We start from the raw sequence: 25,852 nt of genomic DNA, 5'->3' as shown, positions 1-25,852 counted from the left end.
AAGAGCTCAGTTCTCTTCAGTGACTGCAGGGGGACCAGACCCCCACGTCTGCATCCTTTAAGTGCCTAAAGAGATATGGGACAAATTCAGAACATGAAAAGGGATGTAAGTGTGTTTATATATAAAGTGATGCTTGCATTTGTCAGCAAAAAGAGAACACGTCCAGCACCAGATCTGCTTTAATACTGACTTACCAAGCAGTAACCTCTTGCAGCTCTTTGCTGATGAGTTCCAAACAGAACTGTGTATTTATAGCGAACTCGCATCGGCCTAAATGGTTAGAAGCCACAGGGTTCACAGTCTCGAGGTGGCTGACTTTGCATATTACTGTACTGTCTGATACGTGTATAGGCCCCCAGCATAACTGTATATAATGTGTACGGTTGAATTGCAATTAATGTAAAGGAGAATTAATATGTATTTCCCAAAATTTTGAGAGTGCTTTGAGTAGCTGAGTTCTGAGATGTGTAGCTGGCAGTATTTTTCTCCTGTGATCGCATGGTCTCTATTTGCTTGATTTTTGTCACATATGCCTGTCCTAACATTAATATATTGAAACCTCTTTCAGCATTGCTGATTGTGTTCTGTAATAGAGGGAGGAGGTTAAGATAAATTCCAGTTAGTGATGCGTCAGTGTATATAGCAGATCTATAGATAACCCAGAACCATCTTAAACCTGACTCTAAAGATGTACTTTTTGTCTCTGAGAGGTGGTCTGACAGATACTGCCGTTATGAAAAAGCCTTTCTTTCCCTTCAGCAGGTTTTGGGTTGAGCTTTTAGTGGCTTCAGTGTGAGCACGAATCTAGGATGTGACATGTGTGAGAACTTTTGTAGTTCGTCAGTTTGATCTTCATAAAAATGGGGCTCTGCTGTCTTTACTGCAAAATCCAAAATTCTATCTATATGCAAGACTCAGAATTTGGCAGAGAGTCTTTATATGTGAATTATATGATTTTTGTCATGCTGGAGGAGTTTACAGAGGAACACAGTAAGAGTTTCTTGTCTTACTGGACAGCTTTCTTCTCTCTCTCTCTCTCTTTTCTCCTGGATTTTGATCTGAATGTGTATCTGATTTCTTTGCAGTTTCTCAGCACCCTCTTTGCCCCTTTAAATTTTGTGATGGAGAAAGTAGAGAGTATCCTGCCCTCCAGCCTGTGGCACCAGCTGACAAGGATCTGAGGGAGCACACCCACTGACTGACTGCCATGACATCTTCTGTGCCAACTTTTTGTTGACCACAAGAAAGCATGATAAAAAAGGGAAGCAGTTCTAAGACTTAAAAACTCTTCATGGATTGTCTGTTCTCATATAAAAACTGTTTTGTTGTACAAAATACATCGATGTTAGGTTCTATTATATTTTGCCTTCAGAAAAGAAAAACCTGAAAATAAACTTTTGTGTATTGCAGCATTGCTGTCTTTTGGCTTCTTCTTCAAAGCTCGGATTGTACTTTGTGTTCTTACATGAGTGTGGTGTATCTGCTTCACTACAGCTGGGGCTTGGATTTCCATTCGATTAATGAAAAAACACTAATAACTTCACAATTAAGCAACAGTATCGCTGCCTTTTCTTAGGGAGTTCAATTAGGGTGAAGCCCGTACCGCTGGATACAGTCTAGACAATGCTTCTAGACAGGGAAAGCTCTTGCTGAAAGCAGCCTTAGGCTCTCCAGGCAGTTTGGATGGCACATTGGGCTTCTCATTCCCATCCCTGCACAGAGGTGAGTTTTATCCTCATTTGCATTGTCAAAAAGTCCACATGCTTTACAGATTTTTTTCCCACTGCTGTTATTTCACACCTCCAGAAGCTCCATGTTTTGTTCTCTGTCTACAGAACAAAGCATCAGAAATGGCAGAGAATTGAAAAATGTACCTGTAGTGAGTGATCATTACATTCATGCTCTTAGGTATTTCTTGCTGGGTTTTTATTGCATTACTAGCACTTTTCAGGTACAAAAAGGCAGGTACTTTTTACTGTACAGATTAAACATCATCTTTATAAACTGTTGCTTGAGACCAGAAGCTCATTAGCAAAAATGGTGTTAGTTCATGCACAATTAATAGAGGGGTTGGTATTTTGTTAGTAGTGCTTACCTCAGGAAATCTTGTCCTTGTGCTGTGAGAGGCTTAGACAAAGTATTCATTTATAACTTAGCCACTGTAGGTGGAAACTTCCCACAGATACCTCTGCTAATGCACGAGGTCAGATCCAAGATCAAGAATTTGATCTGGAAGTTGAAGCAAGTAGTCCTGTCTGTCAAGAATTGAAAGTGCATCCTTAACAGATGCTTCAAGGATTTGTTTTTTCAACTCCTCTCCCGAATACAGAAGCATAAGCCCAATGCAGTGGATCAAAAATGCCACCTCAAAAACCTTTCAAAGTTCATTTGTATGTACCCTGCACTTCAAAAGACCAAATCGTTGTGATTAACAGTCCGGATGTGTGAATGTGTTTGCGTATCAGTGTATATCGAGCTATATACGAGTGTCCATGTTTGTCAGCAACTAAGGTACCACTGCAGCCTTCTGTTAGAAGAGATAACATGAATTATGATCTGTGTGGGAATTATTATCTATAATAATCTGATAAAAAGGAATGCTTAACTCCTAGAAGAATCAGATCCTTCCCTTGAACTATGGGAAACTTTTAGGAACTCAAGAAATATCTTTATACAATTCTATTTCTACTATTTCTAGTATCCATCTCCCTTGTAAGCTGTACTGAGCCATGGATTTTATCTAGAAAATATCTCTTTGGCTTTAATTATAATTCTAGGCATCTGGGAGACTAAGCAAGTCAGACAAAAGGATTTTCTTTTTCATCAGGCAGAGTTTGTTGGCTTAGGCTTTTCTGTCTCCGACACGTTTCCTATGAAGTTCAGCATGGCTTAGATCAAAAGGCGACCACAGCACGTGATTATAGCGATGGGAAGGCTCCGGCTTAGTGCAGAGATGGGCCTTCTGGAAATCTAGTTCAGATAATAACTCATCTAAATCTTCAGCTTGCAGATTTGGGGGGGGGAGAGGCTTTTAAGCTTCAAATGTTCACAATTCCTGGTTGGTGGTGTTTTGTTTTTTTTTTTTTTAAAGCCAACCAGGTCCAATTTGGATGGACGGTGTCTTTTCACGCTGTAACCCGCACAGAACACAACAGCCTTCCCACCCGTTAGATGTACAGCTGCGCCAAGCAAGAGCCCCACTCAGAGAGGCGAGTGCTGCACCTAGGGGAAGGCCGTTAATTGTTTGCTGTGATTTGGTGTGAACGCCAAATAAACAGACTCTGATTTTTCAGCGGGATGGCTTGGAAGTCCTTACCCCAGGCAAAAAGAAGGAAAAAAATATCAGGAGTTTGCTGAATGCAGGTGTGATTTGGGCTCCCAGGCTGGATGCCCCTCAGCAGCTGCGCAGCACGGTACCAGAAATGCGGTATTTTATTTCTGATTCACAGCTGCAAAGAAGGTTACACAGGGTGGGAGGCGAAGGTGAGATGCACAAATGAGGTTTAGATAGTTTTGCAGAAAAAAAGCAGCACAAAAAAAAAAATCTCTCGAGCTACACTACCCACATGCCCTAACGTACACCACCATTCCTAAAAGTCATTCCCCATTTTCAGTGAGGTAAAAGAAAATTGTACTTTTTTTCATGAGATTTCTCCTAAAACAGCTCAACACACTTTTTAGGGTTAAGTTTGTTAGAAAATAGTGGGGAGGGAGCAATCCCAAAAAGCTTGGCAGGCTAACGACGTTTCAGAGCGCTGCTAGATTCCGATTTCATGCAGCAAAAAGTAAAGGGAACTCCCTCAAGAAAATTGGACTGCATATTAAAAAAAAAAAAACAAAACCCCTACTCCTACAACCTTTTGCCTCAGCTAACATTATTCTGACACTAAAGTGTCTACCTAGGGACAGCTGTTTCCTCTTCATGACTAAATACATGAATAAATTTATTCCATAGACCAAAATACAGGATTCTTTCATTTGTCTTGCCTGATTTCTGTTTCTTCTTTTTTTTTTTTCCTTTTCTTTATTTGATTAGCTGAAGGTGGAGGAGGTGCCTTTCCTAGCAATATTTGCATCTCTGAGCACCTTTTCCCACTAAGAAATAGCAAAAGCTCTTGAGAGTCCTTTCTTCATGGCAGAGACAGCAGAAATGCTTACAGCTTTAAGAAGTCTACCTTGAGCTCTTTTCTTAAAAGAATTTTCATAATTACAGCAAAAAAAGAAAAAGAGTCAACTGGTCAGCTCAGCTGTTACACATTTGTTGTGCTGCAAAATATTCTAGTTTTCCTCTGGTGAAGTGGGTTGGGTGGGGGATTGCGTTGCAGTTTATTAATATGGCACTGGTGTGGAATATAAAATTCAGCTTGCTGTGCAGCTTTGGGACCAGGGACCTGGTGACAAAGGAGACCAAAAAGGCTGAGGCACTCAAGGCCACCATCTTACTGGTCTTACTGGTAAGTCCAGCCTTCAGGAACCACAGGGCCCTGTGAGCAGGGGGACGTCTGGAGCAAGAAGACGTGCCTCGGAGGAGGAGGAGGAGGACCGGGTTGGGGAATAAAAGTCCACCTTGAATACAATGAGCCCCAAACACTTTACCTAGGACTGCAGAATTCAGGTGGGTTTGTTTTCTGATGGATTAACCAAATGCTGGAGTTAAGACGTGATCTGATTTCATTACCTTTTATTCAACTTCCTAGAACAAGTTCCCTTGAAGGGAAGAATGAGGCTTCTTTTTTTCCAGAACATTGAATATTTTCTGCATTATTACATGGTGAACTTGTAGACTACTCAAAGGATCCCTGAGTCTTTCAAAACACCTGGTACCACCAAAAAAAAAAAAAAATTACTGCTTTTAAGTTCTTTAAAGTTTAAAATGTGATATTGCTCAGGCTGTGAACTACACGCGGATTTAATTTCACAATGAAATCCTAATAAAAATTCTCCTTGGGACTAACCTTTAAATACAATTAGGTGTGAAATTTTCCTTATCCAGTCCAGAGTCAGAATTGCCAGCCGTAATGAGGCCAACAGCATAACCACTGAAGTGAATGTGTATGCATCTATACGTGCTGGATGTGCATGTATATGTAATGCACACACTGTACGCTAACACGCTGACAGGGCTATTCCCACCAGCAGTTGGTTTATACCCAGAATTGTGATTATTCTTACTTCTAACCATGATCATTACGTTAATGCCATGTACAGTAATTGAAACATTATCTCCTCGCCAAATAAATACTTTGCAGGATCCTCCTAATCTTTTAATACCAGCTGTGCCTTCTGGAGATGACTTGCCCATTTTCATGATACAAAGTTTTTCCAAAGCCTTTCAGATGTAAATAACTGCTCTCTCAACACCAGTAAATGCAAAAAACCCCAAACCATTCTTCTAAAATATTCTTTAAAAAAAACCAACACACAACAACCAACCAGAGTACTCACTTTATTGCCACGGTATGCTACTTGTATATTACTTTTTCATGCACTGTTTGTACCCGCTAAGGTTCCTCCAGTCTTTTTCATTTTCATATGGAAATTTTACCTGCATCTATAATATGTTCTATCACCTGTTCAACTTCCTTTTCCCACATTATTTTTTCATTACCTTGCCTGCCTCTGCACTTTGTGGGTGCTTTTCCAGACCCTTATTAGACTTACCAGCATAGGCCCCATCTTTTGTGTTGGCTCACTTGCTGGTCTCTGCTCGGTCCCTCTCTGACCCAGCTCCTCACAGCTGTAATTTCTGTGACCTGGCACAACCTGTAACTGCCCCCATCAGAGGCCAATCCGCCCTTGATCACAGGCATAAGTTTTTGCAGAAAGTATTCAGTGAAAAAAAAATCTCATTTGGAAGTCCCCATCTGAATGGAAAGTATCATTCTGAACACATTTAATAGATTTATTAAATTTAAAAGAACATAGAAGTTGATAGATTCTGTAGAAACCCGATCATTACTGAGACAAGGTATTTCCTTCTCCATCAGCTTTCTGCAAACTTTTCTGCTTATTCAGTAAGTGAAAAATAGAAAACCTTCTCCTCGGATAGTTGAGTGTCCTATACCCAGCTCTCACTAGGCTGAGAAACAAATCTCTTTGATCCTTCAGATCACCAAAACCCTCAGCAGTTAATATTAATGACCTTTTAAAAGCTTTTAAGGCAAGTTTTTACAAATATATAACTAAAACATTTGCTTTGATTCTTTAATAGTTTATGAAAATGTTGTGGTTGAATACATTTCCTGCAGTTTGCTTTTCGCTGTGGGCCAATTTCTGCCCCCATGAGAAGCCACAGCATGGTGGCCAGGGTGGCCACCTCTCTGCAAACTCCAGTCCACAGGGGATGGACAAACACCCCTCTGGTAAAGCCTTTCACCCAGCCTGGCCCCAAATTTTCTCTCATGGAGGAATCACCAACCGGTACTCAAACTCCCGAGCACTTCTGTACCCAGGGCACGGCTGTGGCCAGCACAAGATCCTTTGGAAGATGCTTGAGCAAGCTCAGCCCGTGCAGTTGGTGGTGGTGGTCTTGTACAAAATGCCCCATCTTTGTGTCTTGCTGTGTTTCTGATGGCAGCAGTGAATTGCCACAAGGAATCCGGAGGAGAGTTGCGTGTTGGTTGGAAGAGTCCCGGCAGAAGTACGTCCTTCCAGAGCTGCATCAGTTTATGCACAGACAACTCTGCAGCAACACTGTCATGCAGAAGTAGGAAGTAAATGCTCCAGAGTTTGCATTAATTATTCAGCAGCTTCTGTGCAATGAAAGACAAAGGCAAAACTGGCATAAAAGTAGAGAAGACCTCAGACGCGTTCCCTGCTTGGACCAGGAAGGGCAAAGGCTGTGGTCCTCAAGCATCAGTAGCCTGTGCATCACGTCCGGGAGATCCAGCCAGCGCTCTTTGGAGCTTTGCAGGTGTGAATATCTACCACTTCTAGGCAGTCCTGGCAGCGCACAGCACAACACCAGTGGAATTTGCACTCGCATTTCGTCATTCTGCTGACACGGGAGGTGTCATAGCCTCTCCCGCAGCACATCACTTCACAGCTGTCCATGCCGCGGGAGGTTTGGTTACAAACCCGACCGGCTGTCCCAAGGGACCCTACAAAGGAAATGCAGGAAAGGTCAGGAGGTAGATTTTAAGAAAGGGCAGAAAACATACGAAAATAGGTATAGAGCCATAATTAACAATGTATTTGATGCTTCAACATCACGTCACCTGGGATTCAATATCAAGCCAGAGAAATGCCTATGATAAGGTAAAATTGTTCTCCAGTTCTCAAATTTATGCAGGAAATCAGCTTTGGAGATGAGAAGTAGTAAAACAGACCAAATACTTCAAGGCTCTGCCCAATTCCATTAGTATTATTGTGCTTTGCTTCATCTTTCCGTAGCACCTCTTTCCTCTCCAGCGAGCAGATACACCCCCCCAAGGCAGCCGTGCAGCCCCCTCTGCCCCCTGCGTCCAGTCTCCCAAGGCTGTGTGAAACGGGGTGCCCGCGAGGAGCACCCCCCCCCAGTGCTCGGGACCTGATGGGCTCCGCAGGGGAGGGCTGGGAAAGAGGAGACCACTGCACTTGGTGCCTGCAAGGGACACGATGGGCAGAGTAACAATGCTGCTGGTGGTTAAAGTCTTTGCAGAAGCGAGCACAGAAGCACCCGGACCACTTGGCATCGCCCCGTGTCCACCAGTGCTGGTGGCAGCTGAAGATTGGCTCTTCAAGGCATCTCTTAGCCTGAGCTACCGTACCGCATGGGAGCTGCTCCTCATCTAACACAAACTTATCTTAGGGTTCCCTTTTGTATCTATACCACAGCCGTTGACAGATTATTATAATCCATCTGAAAACTTCATGAATGCTCATTGTTTCATCTAATTTCTTATGTCTTGCTACTATAAATCGATTTCAGGTACATCCATGAAATGAACACTGTTCTGACATTTTCCCTAGACCCAATTATAGCTCCATTCTTCTGTTCTTGGCCAAAATAGGATTCCCTAAATATTGACTGCCATCACTAAAGTAACTGGAAACATTTTACAAAGTGGATTCACAGCTGTACAGCAAACGTGAACAATTCACCTTCTTAAAGAAAAAAAATACGTGCAGACATTAATTCAAATTTGCATGAGCTAGGATAGCAAACCAATATTAATTAATAAACATCAAGATATATTAGCCTGTAATTATTAAAAAAATCTAAGCTTCACTGAAGCACCACTTGTTCCTCTCTCCCCCACTGTCCCCAGCACCAGGGAGACGTTGTGTCTTTTCAGGCCTGGGCCCAAACACTGAGGCAGCAAGCGGTCTCGGGCATTGAGTAACGTCACCTTCTCAGACCGTGGTTTTTCACAGGACTGATTTAGCCATGGTGGGGGATGTTTTGCTCTTTTTGCATCTAAGTCAGGTCAGGCTTCACCTGCTGCCCTGGAGGAGTGTTTCAGTCCCCAGAAGGCATCTCAGCCTTCTCTCTGTATTCCTGTATTTATGTGAACATTCACTGGGTAGAAGGATACACCTGGAAAGCTTCGGTATCAAATCGCTGGTCCAGGTCTGCTGCAGGCAGAGCAGCAGGGTGCTGTGTGGCCACCTACACCCCAGGCTCAGCGGGTGCCCACAGCCGCCCCGGCCGCCTGCCGATGGCAGAGATGCTGGCCCTGGATTGGGGTCCTGAGCCACAAAGCCGCTGTGGCACCGGCCAGGTGGAGACCTGCTGAGCCACCCGAGAGGGAAAAGGCAGCGGGAGGAGAAGACACGCTGACCACAGCCAGAGACAGGCTCCTGCACCTGCAGCCTGACGAATCCCAGATCTCCTTGGGGTCCCAGCCTGCTCGTGCTGCTGCCCATGGACCAGCGCCCTGCCTTGGGGAGGCAGCTGAACAGCACTTTAAAATCTCTGCTACTTGGGGGAGCACATCACATTGATGTAAAAACCAGCGTTGTGCTGTGTCAGGCATACGCCCTGCACCAGGGAAAGGGCAGTAACTGCGGGTCTCCTGTCCCCGCAGCTGGTGATGACACCTGGATCCCATGCAGGGGATCCCAGGAAGAAGAGGAACCACCAGCAACAACCCACACGGGCACACACCACCCCGGCCAGCCCTCTGCCACGCAGCCCTCTGCCAGGCCAGCTGCACCGCGGCGACCTGCGCGACGGGCAAAGCAGTAACGCCGAAAGCCTTTAGCAGGAATCCTTTCTTCAGGAGTCACTCCACGCTGGGGGAACAGAGACTTCCTGTGGCCTCCCGTGCCCCTGATGTAGGCAGGGCCGAGGAGTCAGGAGGATGCAGAGCTACGCGATCCGCCTGTGATCCCGTAGGAAGCCTGTGGCAGAAAACAAACCAAACCCTGCTTCCTGGCTACCACGTTCTCCTCCATCCACGACACTGCGCAAACAGCTGGCACATCCGAAGGTAAGTGCTGGTGCTTGTGTCAGCCCACAGCAATATTCACCACATCCCAGCCTCTGCCAAATACAACTGAATAACCGCGGCAGGAGGGGCTTGTCCTGCCCTCTCTGCTCAGACAAACAGAGGTACAAAGGCCAAGCTTGCAACTCGTATGATTAATATTCTGCGTTAGGAATTTGGTTGGAATTCCTGCTTACCTCCCTGCACGGGCTCCCCCTCACTCCCGTCTGATCCCCCCTTGCTCTGCGTGCTGCTTTACCCCCTGACAGGGGCCAGCCCCAAAGTCCCGGAGCGCTGGGGCTGCGTAACGCAGCACGCCTAGGACAGTAATCTCCAACAACCGTGATTTGGGTTAGAGCTCAAACCACTCGGTGCTTTGGTCTCTGCATGTGGTTTGTGTGAAACGAGCTGGATGCCCGATGGCCTTCACTGTGCCACCGTCACACGGCAGCCGGACCGGTGTCACTCCTCCATCGGAGGAAGAGCAAAGCCGCTCTCCACCTCAGCACGCCTCCCGACTGGGAGCGGAGCGGGGCCGTGCCACCTGCCTGCTGGGGTGAAGGAAGACCCCCCCCCATCCCCCTCTGTGTGCGGCCAGGCTCGGGGCATCACACCCGGCTGCGATGAGGTGCAGGAGCCTCCCCGGGAAGGTCTGACCGCATTCCTCGGCCGAGGCACGGGTTAGTTCCCAACTCCAAAGTTCTCCTTTCCAGATGTCTGGGGAAACCGCACAGCAGCGAAGGAGAACCCAAGCGGGATACGCCTGCTGGTTTTAACAGGAGTTTTGCCACTGACTTCAAAACCAAAATGATTTCAGCTGCTAACAGAGAGTCAGAAGCTGGTACCATCTGATACTGCCCATCCTGCAACGTCTGGAGAGGTGACTAAATTATCCACAGAATGTGACAAAGGAGAAAACAAGCTCAAACAAGGCTTAGTTTCTGAGCAAAACCAACGTTCAAACAGCATCTTCAGCATCTCTGCAGCTTCTCTCGTGAGAAGGAAAATGAGCAACGACTGACAGCGAGCGGCCAGGCAAGTTACTGCGCTCCTCGACGGGCACTCAGATACCCAGGTGATGCAGGCAGCAGAAGACACTAAACAAAACACAGCCGAGTTTTCTGAGCTCTGCCCGCTGCCTGTAAAGCACCTCCTCAGCACTTAAGAGGCAGGAGTGTGTTCTAACTTGTAAAAAGCTTTCGTGCAACCTCTTTGTTTTTAGTTCAAGTTTCGGAATTGCCATGCCGACACACAACATTATACCTGCCAAGACATCCATAGCTTTGAACACTGCCAACTTTACAGCCTGTACATCAAACCTTTTCTTCTTGGTTTGCACAGTTGTTTTCTTAAGCAAACATATGGTAAGTTGAAAAATATTTTTCCCTATTCCTAAAGCACTAAAATGAATTTATTCCTTTATAATGTGAGAATTCCCCTTCTATTTCTATCGATTAAAAATGTGGCCTTGAGTAATAAAGTTAAATTATTGGACTTTCACCTAAAAAAAAAAAAAAAGGGCAGTCATTCCCAACAACAATAAACTAGTTTCCACACAAGCATTTGGGGGGCAGAAAAAGGAAATATTCACAGAAAAGTAGCTGTGAAGCTACTTTTTCAATCAAGAAAGATTCATGTGGAACCTACATACAACACCCCAGCCCATCAGGGCTGGCGAGGGCAGGCAGCGTGCCGGAGGCAGCCTTGTCTGGAGGGGCTGCGATTTGGGATTTCCCAGGCCAGCAACAAAGAGACGGCAACGTGCTGATAAAAACAGCTTATCCGCATTCAGTTTAGAGCAAACATGTCTCACTCTGATTTCCATAGCCATCGATGGCTGTCATAACCTTTCAGCTCCCGGAGGCTCTCGGGGCGATTGCGCTGCTCCCATGCCGGACGGTGCTTGGAGGAGAGCTGCCCTGACGGAAGTCATCGCAAGCTCCACTGTCAGCTTGCACGGGGCTGGGACTGCACCCAACATGTTTGCAATGCGTAAATTGGGAGATACGGGCCAAGAAGTCGCACAGGGACTGACTGTATGTGGCTAACCTCAGTGAGAAGTTTTTGACATAGATCAAGATTGGTTTCTCTCCATGGGTTACATACTTCAAGCACGTACATCTTGCCCAACACCAATACTTTATACGGGCCAAGAAGTCGCACAGGGACTGACTGTATGTGGCTAACCTCAGTGAGAAGTTTTTGACATAGATCAAGATTGGTTTCTCTCCATGGGTTATATACTTCAAGCACGTACATCTTGCCCAACACCAATACTTTGCAGGCTATACTTCAGTTTCACATTTTACTTTCACTCCAGAGTTGGCCTCGTTCATCTCAAAAATGCATCAAATGCTTTATGTGGGGCAGCAAGGGAAATAACACAAAAATAATCCTGTGAAGGACCCGAAGCAGATCACCCTGGCACGTCGTTTGTCACCCAATGCGCAGCTCCATGGGGCTGCCTGCAGCACTGCACATGCATCTCCACGGTGATTTCCACCAGGACACCAGGTGTGGAGGGTCCTCAGACACAGCCGCAGCACCCCATCTGCCTGTTGGGGACACAGGAGATGGCCGCTACAATCCAGGTAGGCAGGCAAAGGTGGTGACATTGGCTTTGATAGCACCCAAACCGGGACCACGTGAGTGTCAGGAGAAACCTACAGATGACTTGAAGCACACGGCACAGGGGTTTGCAGCAGGTCCTGAGGGACTGCTGCAGCAGCCTGAGACCATCTGCACATAGACACGACCTGCCTCTTTGCTCCACCAGCACCTTCATGCAGCTGAAGCCTTGTTGCTACCAGAACAGTTGCAAATAGTCAACACGTGCTCACCAACGCCATCCTGCCACTCGCCCATCACCTCCACCTTGGTGTCCATCCTTGGGGAACACACCCTCTCCGCTCCATATGCCCCACCTCAACGCATGTAGCTGAGCTCAGCTTGCTCTACACCCTTTGGTGGGGGTCTCCCTGCAGGAAGAGGCTTCGCTCAAACACTGCCTAAGTTTTTTGGTTGCTCTGTACCAATTAAGTTTTAATAAACCTATTGTAAAATGTTGTGGGTTTTGCAGTAAGATATTACACAGCTTTGATAGTTTCTATGAACAACAGCCTGTAACGAAGGCTCAGCCAGCGAGCTGGTGATGCCTGCACCACGGCTGCTCAAACATTTAATCCTGAAGCAGTCTGCTTGTCCACCAGTACGTTCAAAACATGATAAACTTCAAGAGCTTTCAATCATCCTAATCTGCACGGGTGGTCAAATAGCAATCTTTTCAAACTTAAAATGCCTTTAACAGAAGCTTGTAAGCAGACAAGCAAGAAGGGTTTTTTAGAGCATTTTGGAGCTGAAGTTACACATTCAGGGTAAGATAGTACGTGCAACAGTGGGACTGCCGCTTGGGTAGTCATCGCTTTAGTTCCCTTCACAGCTTTATCATTTCTCACAGCTCTCTCCCTGTGTAGTCCTGGGTATGCTTGTATTGGTTTTGGGAGCTGGAAATTTATGGTGGTATAAGGGAAGACCATGCAAAGTGTGGCAAAATTTAGAAGTTCATGACAAGATTTTCAAAAGCCCTCTGAGATGTCCTACCTCTCTTTCTATCAAATGATGAGTACAAAATTGTAAGTAAAAATTATTTCAGCACCTATGTGAGCAGAGTTAAGTGAATACTGAACACTTCTGAAAAATCTTCCTTTGGGCCTTCTCTAAAAGTCAGGAAATCCTAATGCTAGACAAGAGGTGGTAGGGTTATTACCTTCTCTTGCTACTAAGTTGCTATTAGTGATTTCCACATATTATATCTCTCCCAAAAGCAATGACTCCTCTTTTCCTTCTAGGAAAAAAGATAGTAATATCACATTTTTCATGTTGTAGGGGTGATCCACGTATGTCTAGCTGCCTCCCCCAGACAGAATGCCAGACCCAGTGGGGTGTATTCAGTCCCAGCAACCTCCAGCTACCAGAGAGAAGAGCCAGCACTACAAGCTCGATGGGAGAAGACGAGGTATGTGTTTTTTGGATCAGCCGCTGATGATACAACCCCATAGCACCTTTAATTTCCTGGTTCATATATGTCAGCACACCCAAGCCACAGAACACACTGGTTTGGTCATTTTACAGTTTGTGAAGCCGTCTCCTGGTCAAGTCATGACACTCGATAAGACTTGCTCTGGGAATCCTTCATTCAGTCCCGATACTAACCAATCTCCAGATAGACTTTTTTTTTTTTTCCCCCTGAAGCACTTAATTGCCTGAATTCCCCGGAGAATGAAAGGCAGAACTGTATTCAAGGACATACTCAAGCGCTGTGGTATTACACGTAGCTGATGCTGAGATGCTCCCCACCTATTTCCAAACTCGGTCTTCCATAATCTCATTTCAGATCCAGTCATTTAACAGGGCTGACACTCTGGAGTGCTCAACAGGGCAAAACAAAGGTAATAAAGGAAAAAATGCTGCTCAGCTGCCAAAATGACCTCTCTCAAAGCCAGATCAGTTTTTGTTCATCTGAGTCTTCCTTTGCTCCACGTGAGCAGCCGGGCATCCCGCATCCCCTTAAAGGTTTACTGCAGCTTGCCAAAAATGTGCTCTTCCAAACAGCCACATTCTCTGAATTCTGGGCATCAAAGAAACGCCGCCTCATCCGCAGCCTTATCTTGAGCTGAGCCAAAGCACGTGTCAGACTCTGCCATCTCTGGGCAGGCTTGGCAGTGTCAGGCAAGCAAGTGTGACACACTGCCGTGAAAAATGCCCACTCTCCTCCACAATAACAAGTCTGACAGCTGAGATTAGGCTTATTACAAAGAGATTATTAAACGGCTCTTTGATGTAGAAGAGGGTCGTGTACGGGCTCTCTTTTGGGGGAAAGAAATCATGGGTTTTACAATAAACGAGGTAACTTCAAGAAATAAAATTTTGAATAAATCCTAGTCTGCAAAGTCAGTCTCTGCACAATGCCACAAAACGCCCATTTAATCATTCGGATTAAAGTATTACATTTTACAGTATCGGTCGCTATTCAAGGAACAATACGTGCTTGTGCAGGTCATAAGTATCACCTGCAAGAGCCATAAATAACATTTAAAATGACCTTGACTACTCAACTAACCAGAAACACTATACAATATAAGCATACTGAATGAAATTTGGGTTCACTGAAGTCAATCGTACATGACCAGGATTTCACATATTGTTCTTATTTAAGTACAGTTGTTTTGCAATGCTTATTCCAAGTAAACTTGGATTGTAAATACGCAGCAGTGCCAAAAACAGTTGAGCCGCATTGCTATCCAGATACTTACAGATATGTCATACCGGGTGCAATCTGGTACGTTATACAACCTATTAATTAGTTCCACAACATCTTTCATACATTACTCAGTCTGGCTCTCTTTCCCAAATTTCTGGTTTTCTAGTTGCTAGTTTCTAATTGCCACATCAGGAAATACTATACACGGGTCAAGAACCGTTAGCAGGATTCCTGGTGCTTGGCAATGCCTTGAGTCCTGTAACGTTGTTAAGTGTGTGTCTATTGAAATCTCTGAAAGCAGAAAAATTCAGTGTTAATAGCAGCCCTGAAACTTTACCTCTTCCCACTGGGGCTGGCACGACTCTTCAGAAAATATGATGGTTATCAGAGGCGGAGCCAACACTGTCTGGTAAAGAGGAATAAACAGCTGTGTCACTCGACGCAGAGTGCTGTGCCCCAGCAACCTCTATCCTTCCATCCACCTGCGCGTCCTCCAGCTGCCTTGCACCGCGTTACCGACAGCTGCATGGACTGGTGCAAGCATGGTTTGCACCAAGCTGCCGTACCTCCTACGTTACCGATGGGGAGAGGTGTGTCTACAACTAGGGGGTCCACGGTCCACAGCGAGCTGTGGGGAACGTGCAGGTAAAGGAGGACACCGGTCTCTTGGGAGTCTGCAGCAGTAGTGTAACAATATGGAAGAGAAGCAACGCAACTGCAGGTGGCATCATAGGGACATCATGGGACCTGGGGCTGCTGTAGTTACATCTGGCAGCCCTGTAGCGAGCTGTGTGATACAAGCATGTACATGGCTGTGTATGGTATGGACCTGCCTCCGGAGCATAACGCAAACTTGTCCTAAAAGCAGCTTTTGCCTTGCAGCATCTCCAGGGCTCCATAGCATATGGAAGAAACTGCTGAATTATATTAGAACAACTGGCTGTCGTACATCTAGGGAGCTATTGTTCTTGTACAGAGCTGTCCTTCCAAAACATCTTCCTGCCTGTTTACTGCTGGTTACATGCATGGATTATATATATACACACGCAATAATAATGATAATTTTTGACCTTTAAAGTACAAATATCTGAAATAAAACCATTCACGTGTAATGATAGAGGCTTACCTACATCCCTGTCCCTGATACAGTAGTCTGGAGAGCTTTCAAAGTAAACCAGGTCATTCTTAGTTGGCTTCTTAAATCTCTTATTAGCCACAGTGAAACCCGTGCCATCTTGATTCATGACCACCTGAATCGCTCCATTGTATTTCTTCCACAGATAATCTCCTGTTTTCCTAAAGTCTGCCATGGCCAGCCAACAGGTCCTTAGAGTGCATGATCCACTCACACCGTGACATTTGCACTCCTGTTTCAAAAACCGCTTCACGGCCTGTTTAGAAACGCAGTAAAATATACACAGGTAAAACAAACTGTAATTTATGCTTCTCAGCCCTTTTCCATTCATCCTGTAATGCCAGGCTTGCAATGGGTCTCCAAATCACGGTCTGTAGTGACACCCACTGGTAGCATCAAGTCATCCCCACGTGGTTGGTCTGCTCTGGTTGCTTGACTCAACCGCACACACAACCCTCCGGCTGGTGGGCTTACCTCTCCCGCTCCTGCCAATCATCTCGAGGATTGGGATGGTCCATAACGCTAGGACACAGACTGGACAGTAGGAAACCATCTGGGAAATGGACAGAATCACTCAACCGCTTTCCCCATCATTCCAGCTCAAGCATCACCATGCTGACCCTCTCTAGCTCACCTTCGTCAAGTTGCCCTTTGCCCTGAATAGTGTTTCAAATACTGCCTAGAAATTCACAGGCATTTCCTACTTAAACGCTTTCGCAGAGACTGTGCAAAGCATCATACCTGGGCTAGGCATCTGGTCTACACAAAATTTTAAAATATGGTATTTTTAAAATGCTCATAAACCTTTTAACAAACATTTTAGAATAAGACCTTCATTAGCTTGCACTGGAGAGACCATCTTCACCATTAATTTAATGTCTGGATAGCATTAAAGCCACTTCAGCTTCATCTCAGACATTTAAGCTATCTGTATGACGTTGGAGAACAACAGATGGGTTCATATACAATAAATAATTTATTCCTAATTCTGAGGATACGGATATTTGGTCTATAAATATTATGCCTTAAGGGTTCATGAAATATGAACATTTTAGAGTTTGTACAAGAGGAACAGCATCATGGGGGGAAGGTAAGAGAGAAAAGCTCCATGACTAGGAGTGAGACTGATGCACAGTGGGGTGGCATTTTTCAGTCAAGTACTTAGTAACAAAGTGAGAATAAATGTGTTATAAACCCAAAGTACTTCTAATTTTCTTTCTTTCCAACTTGTAAACGATTTGACTACTTCAAAGAAGTCACTGGCATTCCCACAGCCCTATTTTGTTGCCAGTGGTACTATCACAAAACTGGGATTCTGCTCAGAAAGGGATTTAAGCAGATGCTTGGTTTTAATTATCTGAGTAGGAAGAAGTTAACCTACTCGCACATTTAAAACAACTTGCTGGACTGAGCCGTGAAATAGCAGAAGCAGCACATAAGGATGCAGGACTTTTTTTTTTTGTGTGTGTCAGCGATAATGCATATTATTTTGTATGATTCCTATGGGATTATTATAAATATTTATTCAAGGTATTTATAAATTAGTAAAAATTGATAGTCTAGTTTTAAAAGAAACCTATCAACACAGGCCTCCCCTTTTGAGGATGAGAAAAAGCTGAGGGCACAGCTGGTCTTCCCCAGATCCGAATGCCAGGCTTGTGGGTGGGCTGAGGTAGTGAGATCCCTGCAAAGCTAAACCTGCTTTGTGGGTACAAACCAGCATCCCTTTCTATAAAGCAGGTCCTAAAGCATATGAGAATGTGTTGATTATTTTTAACTAAACACATTTATTACAGTCTCTTTCTCTTTTTTTTTTTTCTAAAAAAAAAAACCACCAAACAACTGCCTGCTTACGAGTACTCTCTCATTATTTGGCATATGTATTTGTTTAAACTTACTAAGTTACTCAACTATTTTAGAAAGTACTTCCCAGCATGGGGCTAATGCACCCAATAAAGTCCTTGCTTATGTTGTAGACTGCGGTCTCTTTTGAACAGCAACATAAATACAGCCATAGCACTGCATATGCGTATCACTGATCTGAATAGCCTCATCTATCTCTATTACATAGTAATTACACCTGCTGGTTGTAAACAGGTGGAGGAAAGATGTTGATGGAGAAATATTTATCAGGAAAATCATCTACTTGCAGTACCATTCATTACAATTGGATCTTTTCTTCTAATAAGGGCTAGTTAATATAGAACAATTTTAGAGTTTATAAAGGGAACTTTTTAATAGAAAAAGATCAGAATATGAACCATTTACTTCCTAGTGAATGTATACTAAGGAAAACCAAAGACGAGAAACAAGAAGTCTCTAAGATTAATTTTAAAAGTGCTTGATCTAGCACTAGAAAATATTTTTCTGTGTTATTCAGATGGTTTGGATGCAGCAAATTTTTAGTATGTTTTGAATAATGAATCGGCATATTCCAGTTTCACGCACTATTCTTACTATTTATAACTACCACCACAAAATGTTAGCATGTGTTTTCCTCAGCCCTTGCACCAGCAGCGGGCAATATGTCCGGCAACTACTCCTTCTGTTCACCTACAATAAAAAAGTAAAGACTCTTCTTGTTGAAATTCAGGAACTGTATTTTCATACAATGTTTGGAGAAGGGTTTTGTTTAGAGCAGGTCATGCCCCAAGGCCAATGCCTTTTGGAAGAACATGTATTTTGGGTTTATTTTCTTAAAATGTGAAATAATTGTATTTTATGTCTGCTCACTTTGTGTTTAGGTTTACCATATACATACAGGAGTGGACAGCATGGTGGGTTTTTTCCTCCAATGCTATTTTGAATTTGCTCTTTAATAGTCAAGCCTGTTCTTCAGTATGGTCTTCAGCCTCCCTTAGGAATTTCTCTTCTTCATTAACCAAAACTCCTCCATATGTAAGGATTAGGCTCAAAACAAAACCTCCATTCAAACAGGTCCTGCAACAACCTGGGCTCGTGCTTAACTTCCCACGCGAGGAGCCCCTGAGATGACTCAGACGGGAGCACTGTCAAGCAGTTGCGCTCAGTCTGGAGGTCTCTGTCACACTGAACCTCCAAGGGAGACAGAAACAGCTGTCTCGGTCTCCTGCTCATCCCAAACTGCTTCCTAACCGCCGAAACCCGTCAGAAGGGCCAACCGACACATGCCCCAGACCTGCGAGAGCTCACTGAGAGCATCTCCAGGCATCTGGGGGACGCACACCCACCTTTCTTCCAGCTCTGTTGTTGTGAAGGTTCATCAGTGCTCTTGCATCTTTTCCTTTCCGTTCTTTGGCATCCACGAAGGCTCTGGCAAATTTAACGCCGTAGTCGATGTTATCGCTGCAGCCACCCCAGTCAAAATGGCCCTTGCTGTCCTTGGCAGAGCCTTTCTTCTTGGGATCGCAGGAGCAGGATTTCAACTCCCCTTGGCTACATGCCCTGGTGATGGCAAAAACAACTCCAGCGGAGGAGATGGCATGTACAAAAGCAGATTCCCGACTACCTGAAACAAAAAAAGATGCTTTAAAAATCGTCGAGGTAGTTAGTTTGAGTGGCTATCCTAACTCCGGCCAGTTAGCCTGGACTTTTTTGCTGAGCAAAAGATAAAGCTGGGCTGAAATCTCACGAATGCACATTCCCTGGAGCCAGAATTAGTCATGGCTTAAACTTGGACCCCTCCCTGGTAAAAACTCATCAATATAGTGTTAGAGTTGGAAAATATTAAACATTTGCTTCTGATATTGATTAATATACTTTCACAGATTAGATATTTTGTAGAGATATGTGAATAGGACAGCTGGTATTTCTATCATGTTTCATTGATTTAGAAAAATATATGAAGTGCTATTTCAGAGATAGATTTAAGGAATTATTAAATAGGGACGCTGGAACAACACGGACATTGCAAAATACTGCAAATAACTCTTGAAACTAGCTTTTCCTCTTCCGAAGCACTTGGAATAGACTTTCCTGCTTAAAAGGCGGTAGGGAGAAATCTTGGGTGTTATTTTCTGAAAATAAATTAAATTTTCTGCCCAGAACCAAGCCCGGTAACCGTAATTCACACAAACAAGTTCCATTAAATCAATGGCAGTGCTTGTGTCATGCTTGAAGCAGGATTTGGCCTGGCAGCTGCGACTTCCACACGCCAGCTGCTCGGGCAGTTTTCCCTACTCTTAGCGAAGATACTTTATTATACCAAAGATAATCTGCAATTTCTAGTCTATGCCTACTCTGAAGCTATTGGGTATGGATTTTGATACAGTAATTGCTTACATTTACTTTAAGAGGTAGTAATTTACAATACAGAGCTGTCATATGTTGGCACAACTCTATTTATGATAATGGCATATTTAAATATTTTTAAAGTTTTTTAGCATGGAAAGAGCGAGAAGTAGATTTTTGTGCAGTATCTAAGTCCGCTAGCAGTGAGAAAGACCTGTCTGAAGAACATGAAACCTTAAGTAATGTTAGCACAGTAAAGTAGGACCCTAAAGAGAGAATGTTACCTGTGATTTTATTGTGGGGCAGCACTACATCATATAACTTATTACTTAGTATTTCTAAATTCTCTCCTATGAGCCAACAGTGAAAACTTCACTCTTGGAAAAATTGCACTTTTACTTTTTTATGAAATAGCCTCATCAGAATTAGGCCATGTTCTGCCAGACGTGTTTTCCTGAGTGTCAGACAAACCTCACTGAAAACTTCAGCTGATGGGTGATGTTACTGGTTACTCACAAATAATTGCTAAGGGAACATGAAGCTGGTTCCGGGAACCGTTTACCAGCAGTGGAGCCTGGCACCAAACGATGCTCCATGGATGAAATCCCACTGCTTGGGTCAGCGTGCCCAGTGGCTCCTATCCTCCTCCCCATACCCACCACCGGGGCAATGGCCCTGCGGTACTTTCCTCCTCCTCCTCTCCCCGCAGGTGCCACGCTGCTCACAGCCTGGGGAGGCTCTCCAACGGTGCCGGGGACATCCCAGGGACACAAGTGCCAGGGTAGGGCCAGCCCCACCAGCTGTGCACCAGGGCTCTGTGCCCAGGTGTGGCATTTGGTGAAAACAGCTGCAGTTTAGAAGAATCTCAACACGTTTATCACTTGGATAGGGACATCCTGGCTTGGTAACAGATCTCAGCCCTTTCTTTGCATCAAAAGGACAATATAAGTTCTCTGAAGACGCACCAGATGCCTTAGTCCAACATTTAGATGACACCACCACCTTGCTTAACCATCCTCCCTCAGGGTGGGAAGCACATTGTAGTCCTCAGCTGCCCAGGGTCTGCACAGGCCTGGCTCACCCCAATCCAGTGCATCCCCACTTCTCTCTCCGCTGGAGCCCTACCTGAGGGACCAGCTGTCGCACCCCCCCGCAGAGCAGGGCTGAGGGCCTGGAGGGCAGCGCTGCCCCGGCGCTGGCACAGACCCCACACCTCACCCCACACTTCGCAAGCAGCACAGCCCAGGCGGGACTGCACCCTGTCGCTGCACTTCCCCGGGGAAATGCTCCAGCGGGATCCGGCCTGTCCTCTGCCATCCCAGTGCACTGGGATCCTCTTTGGCCATGGGCTGCCCCTTTCAGCCCCCCCAGGGTACTGGTCTCCCTAGGCAGGGTGGGCTGTGCTGGAAAGCCCTCTGCCCAACTGCTGCATGCTGGCACCTCGGTTTCTCTGTAGCCCTTAATTTGGGGGTCCATTACACAATGAAAAACTGAGAAGCTGGGAACTGCAGGGCCAGCCCCTAACACGCCAAACCCCTTTTCTGAACCTTGCCCATGTCTTTCTGCTCTGATACAGGTTTTTAAGCAAAACAGCACTTCTCGTTATTGTATGTGCTCTTCTGCTGACTATAAGACTCTAACATAATTTTGCGTTTCCCCTTCCCTTCATCCTGAAACGTAAAAAGAAGCTTCACCATTGCTAGGAACACGGGTACGACGAGGAGGAAGAGGAGGAGAAAGGCCTCCGCTTGCCGTCGCACTCCCGGTGTTGGTGCCAGCCGAGCGCTGACCGTCCGCCCCTAAAACCCCTTTTACCCTCAGCCCGAAGGCGCCGGGAGCTGCGCGGAGGTTGCGCACGCCGCTGCGCGCCCCGCCCGGGAAGGCACCTCCCACGCCACGCCACGCCACGCCACGCGGGACTCACTGCGCAGCAGGACGCGGCCGAGGAGGCGCTGCCCCCGCTCCAGGGCGTTGCAGTCCCAGCGGTGCCGGCGGAACTGGTGCTGGCACTCGGCCGTCCAGGCGGCCACGCCGCGCCCGATGGAGAGCATGGCCTCGGGGTGCCGCCGGCACAGCTGCCGCTGCCGGCTCACCAGGCCCGGCACGTTGTCGCACATCACCCGCGACGAGCCCACGGCCCCCATGTACCTGCGGGAAGGAAGGAGCAGGGCAGAGCCGGGGGCCTGCGGCGACCCCCGGGCACCGGCTCCGGGGGAAGGGGGGAGTCCTCAGCGCCCCGTGTGCGGGCAGGAGCCTTCTTCCAGCGGATCCAGAGCTGCAGCTGCCTCGGCCTTTTTTGGTGGAAATCCTTTAAAATTAGTCTCCAGTGCTGTGTTTTTTAATAACGTGAAAGGAGAACCCCAAACCCCGCTATTACAGCTCCGTGCAGTACTTAAAAAAAAAAAAAAAAAACAAAAAAAACCCCCACCTTGACAAAAATTAAATTACATCATATCCAGATGGTCTCTATTAGTCCTGAAATGTTTCGAAAGGTACCTTTTATAAAACCCAAACTACTATAGGTGTCTTTTGAAGGGATCAAACAGAAGAAAATGTCCTTTTCTTGTATTTTCATTATTTTATACGATCATAAAATTGTTAAAACCGTGATTTAAAAAAAAAATATATTTAAGTGGCAGTTAAAAGACACCATGACAAAAAGCCACCGCAATAAATAACGTTTATACGGCTACGGACACAGATAGTCATTTTATTGAAATACGCTCAGTCTGATAAATCAGGCTTTGATCCCGCGTCAGCCAGTGTCAAGGTTAAATGTGTTCCCCAGGTTCGTAAGAAGCTGTTTAACCCCTCTTCTACGCCAAGACTTTTCAGTCTGGGCTTGGTTGGGGTCCCCAGTTTGAGGGGCAGGTTTCTGTTTCCATTCTAACCCATAACACGGCCCCGTGTTTTGCAGCTCGCTTGGACACCCCGCAACGAGATCAAATACCGTTCCAAGTGGGGTCCTGCGCTGCCCGCAGGGCTTTCAACCCTTTGCACTTGCACTTTGCAGTTCAGCGAGGAGAAACTTTGAAGGAGGGAGGGGATGGGGAGGGCGAGGAAGAAGCGGGGCGGGGGGGGGAATTAATAATAAAAAAAATCCCCGCTGCAGCCAATTCCCAGAGCCGCCGGGGCGCGGAGGGCTGGCTGCCAGCAGCAGCGCTTCATCCGCGCACCTCGGGCGTGTTCCCGGCAAGCCTGCCCTCCTCCCACTCCCTCCGGCGGCTCCGCTGCGCCGGGGCAGCGGCCGGGTCTGGCAGCGCCGGCCGGGAGGTGCCCCGCTGCCCCCGCCGGGCCGGGCCGGGCCGGGCAAGCAGGGTCCCTCCGCGCCCCTCAGCCCTGCCGAAAGCCCCGCTCAGCCCTCGCAGCTGCTCCGTGCTTATGCGAAGGAAGAGGCCGGGGAGCAGGGACGGGGTGTGGAAGGAGATGCCGAGACCGTCTAATCCCGCTTGCTTTAAGGCCGGGCTTTCTGGACCGGAGCAGCTGGCAGCAGCGAGCTCCGCTTGTACGAGCCTACGAGGGAGAGGCTTCCCCCCCTCCTCCCTAATTTACAACTAATCCGACCCCACCTTCCCCAAGAGCAAATAAAAATTCCTGGAATTGCACAACTTACCACCATGAGGAGGTGACTGGTGGGGTCGCCCAGAACAAGACCAGGGGAAGAGACCACCAGATCCCAGAGAGAAAGTTCATGTTAGAAACACTTCGGTCCACATCAGGTCAGTTGCGGGGGGCAGAAGAAATCCCATGGAGCAACAACGACTGGCAGGAGCAAACGCACCTTGAGGGCTTCTTTCTTCCGTGGGTCAAGCGCCTCCGCATCCCCACGCACGGCCGGAGGGTTTATTGATCCCCTCCCGGGGCACGGGGGATGCCGGTCGGTGCATCGCTCCGGATTCCCCTCGATTCGCCCCGCACCAAATCCTTCAGGACAAGGAACTCAGCCCCGCTCCCATCCTTCATCTTTGCCCTGATCCAGCTCTTCCCCTGCAGTCACAGCAAAACTGAGGGGCTGGTGTGGGCTGCTCACAGACTGGGTGGGTTCTGCTTTGGGTTGGTGGTTTTTTTTTTTTTTTCTTCCTCTGAAACTCTGATGGATGAAATGATGTCAAGAGACACTGGGGGAAGAGGAGGAGGTAACACCTCTGATTAGGCAAGGAATCCCGAGGAGCCAGTTGCTTTCCAATAACCCTACAAGCAGACAGTTAGTTCAAACACGCCAGCAGACCTGCTGCGGAGCCTCCAGCGGCGACCACCCCGACTATTAAAGACCAGCAGCACTTGGCACCGCTCAGGGTTTGACACGGCACGGCTTTAGTACTCCGTAAGCGTACCCGCAAACACCGATCGCAAAGCCAATCTGCGGCTTCGCGTGGAGAGGAGCAGCAGAAAGCTGGGACGCCCGGCCGAGGGGTGCGACACCGCCGGGCCGCCTCCCCTCGCCCCCGGGCACCGCATACGCGCACCTCCTCCGCGGCCACCGGCGCCGGAGCAGCTCCGTCCCGAGTCTCCCTGCCCACCCGCGCACCGCCGGGACCCCACGGACGATGGGCTCCGTGGGGGAGGGACGGACGGACACGGGACGGGCTACACACCCCGTCGGGGCGCTTGAAGCCCGGGGCGGGGGGACCCGCTGCCGCCGTACCGCCTCCCCGTGTCGAGCGGCGACCCGGCGGCCCCTGCCCGGGGCAGCGGGGGTAGGCAGCCCGGAGCGGCGGGCCGAGCCGGGAGGCGATGCCTCCGGGGCTGCGGAAACCGCCGGGAGCGGCCGTGGCTCCTGTCCCCCCGCCCACGGGAAAGGCTCCTTCCCCGATCGCGAGTGGCAGAAGCGGCAGCTCCGGCCCCTGCCCCCGCCCAGACACGATGCCCTGCCCTCGTACCCACGCGTGGGGAGAGCGCACTCTTGCTGCTAAATACATGGGTGAAGCACCCCGCTGCCTGTCAGCCCGTCACACACCCCTCTTTCCCCTCCTGTCCTTCCTGCATGCTCTCAATCCATCCTTTCTTCACCTGTGCAGCATTCACTCCCCTTATCTCATGCCTACCTTAAACCAGCTCTTCATGGGGCAGGTCTCCTCTCTGTCGCCCCAGTGCAATGAGAACTTCTCCACACCAAGAAGTCCACTGAAGAACCTTTCTGCTCTTCAGCTCCCCATTTGCTCTTCCCCCTGCTGTGAACAACTGCTTCTTTAACCAGCACAAGACACAACCAGAGCACACCAGCAGAACGGCCCCAGTATGCCAGTTCTATCAGCCATGTCTCACTCACAACAAATGCAGTCAGGCAAGGGCCGCAGAAGACAGCAGCTGTCCTTGAACTCGAAGCCACGAGGGAAGTTGTCTCGTCCTTTTGCACTAGCGCTATTCCAGCACCAGCGTGCACACCAACTGTGCAGAGGCACTGGCAATGCTGGTGCATAAATCGGATCTTCCGGGTGACGCAGTCCAACTTCACTTCCCTGTGGCTGATGGTTGCCAAATAAGCAAATTCAAGAACAAGAAATTTAGCAACTTTTTTACCTAGTAACATCTATATAGGGCAACTACAGGATAACAGATCATCCAAACAATGAACCATCATTAACAAGATGGAGATGTCCCAGTTCGAAGTCAGCCCACATTGGCTGTAACAAAGACAAACTCTGAAGGTTGTTCGATAAGTTAGAGACTGCACAGATGCCTTTAGCTGTCAATCCCAGGTGAAAACCCTGGAGAAAGCAAGCCAGGAAGCACCCTTTGAGATCTGTTCTTCAGGCAGCAAATTACAGCGTAACTGCACAAAGAAGACATCATTCTTCCAGGCTGTCGCTCAGTATGACTTCTTGAGATCACAGACAT

The 25,852-nt window shown here is 47.2% G+C and overlaps 2 protein-coding genes across 7 annotated transcripts in view; one reads left to right on the top strand and one right to left on the bottom strand.

The window, feature by feature from the left end:
• Positions 1–1,409, top strand: part of ST7 (suppression of tumorigenicity 7) — a 154,790-nt gene extending 153,381 nt beyond the window's left edge. For all 6 annotated transcript variants that reach the window (XM_054819881.1, XM_054819903.1, XM_054819855.1 and 3 more), the window contains one exon: positions 1,086–1,409. In XM_054819881.1, coding sequence (XP_054675856.1) covers positions 1,086–1,181 — 96 coding nt within the window. In that variant the 3' untranslated portion in view covers positions 1,182–1,409. The remainder of the gene's footprint in view (positions 1–1,085) is intronic.
• Positions 1,410–5,516: 4,107 nt separating this feature from the next.
• On the bottom strand, positions 5,517–23,987 carry WNT2 (Wnt family member 2). Its single transcript, XM_054838490.1, has 5 exons — positions 23,628–23,987; positions 21,939–22,162; positions 19,015–19,292; positions 15,797–16,061; positions 5,517–7,100 (listed from the first exon to the last, which is right to left on the bottom strand). The coding sequence occupies exons 1-5, from the start codon at positions 23,705–23,707 to the stop codon at positions 6,871–6,873; spliced, it is 1,077 nt and encodes a 358-aa protein (XP_054694465.1). The 5' UTR covers positions 23,708–23,987; the 3' UTR covers positions 5,517–6,870.
• Positions 23,988–25,852: the final 1,865 nt, after the last annotated feature.

The sequence above is a fragment of the Grus americana genome, chromosome 1 (assembly GCF_028858705.1).
Source record: "Grus americana isolate bGruAme1 chromosome 1, bGruAme1.mat, whole genome shotgun sequence".
Taxonomy (NCBI): Eukaryota; Metazoa; Chordata; class Aves; order Gruiformes; family Gruidae; genus Grus; species Grus americana.
This window is presented reverse-complemented; position numbering and strand designations above follow the sequence as displayed.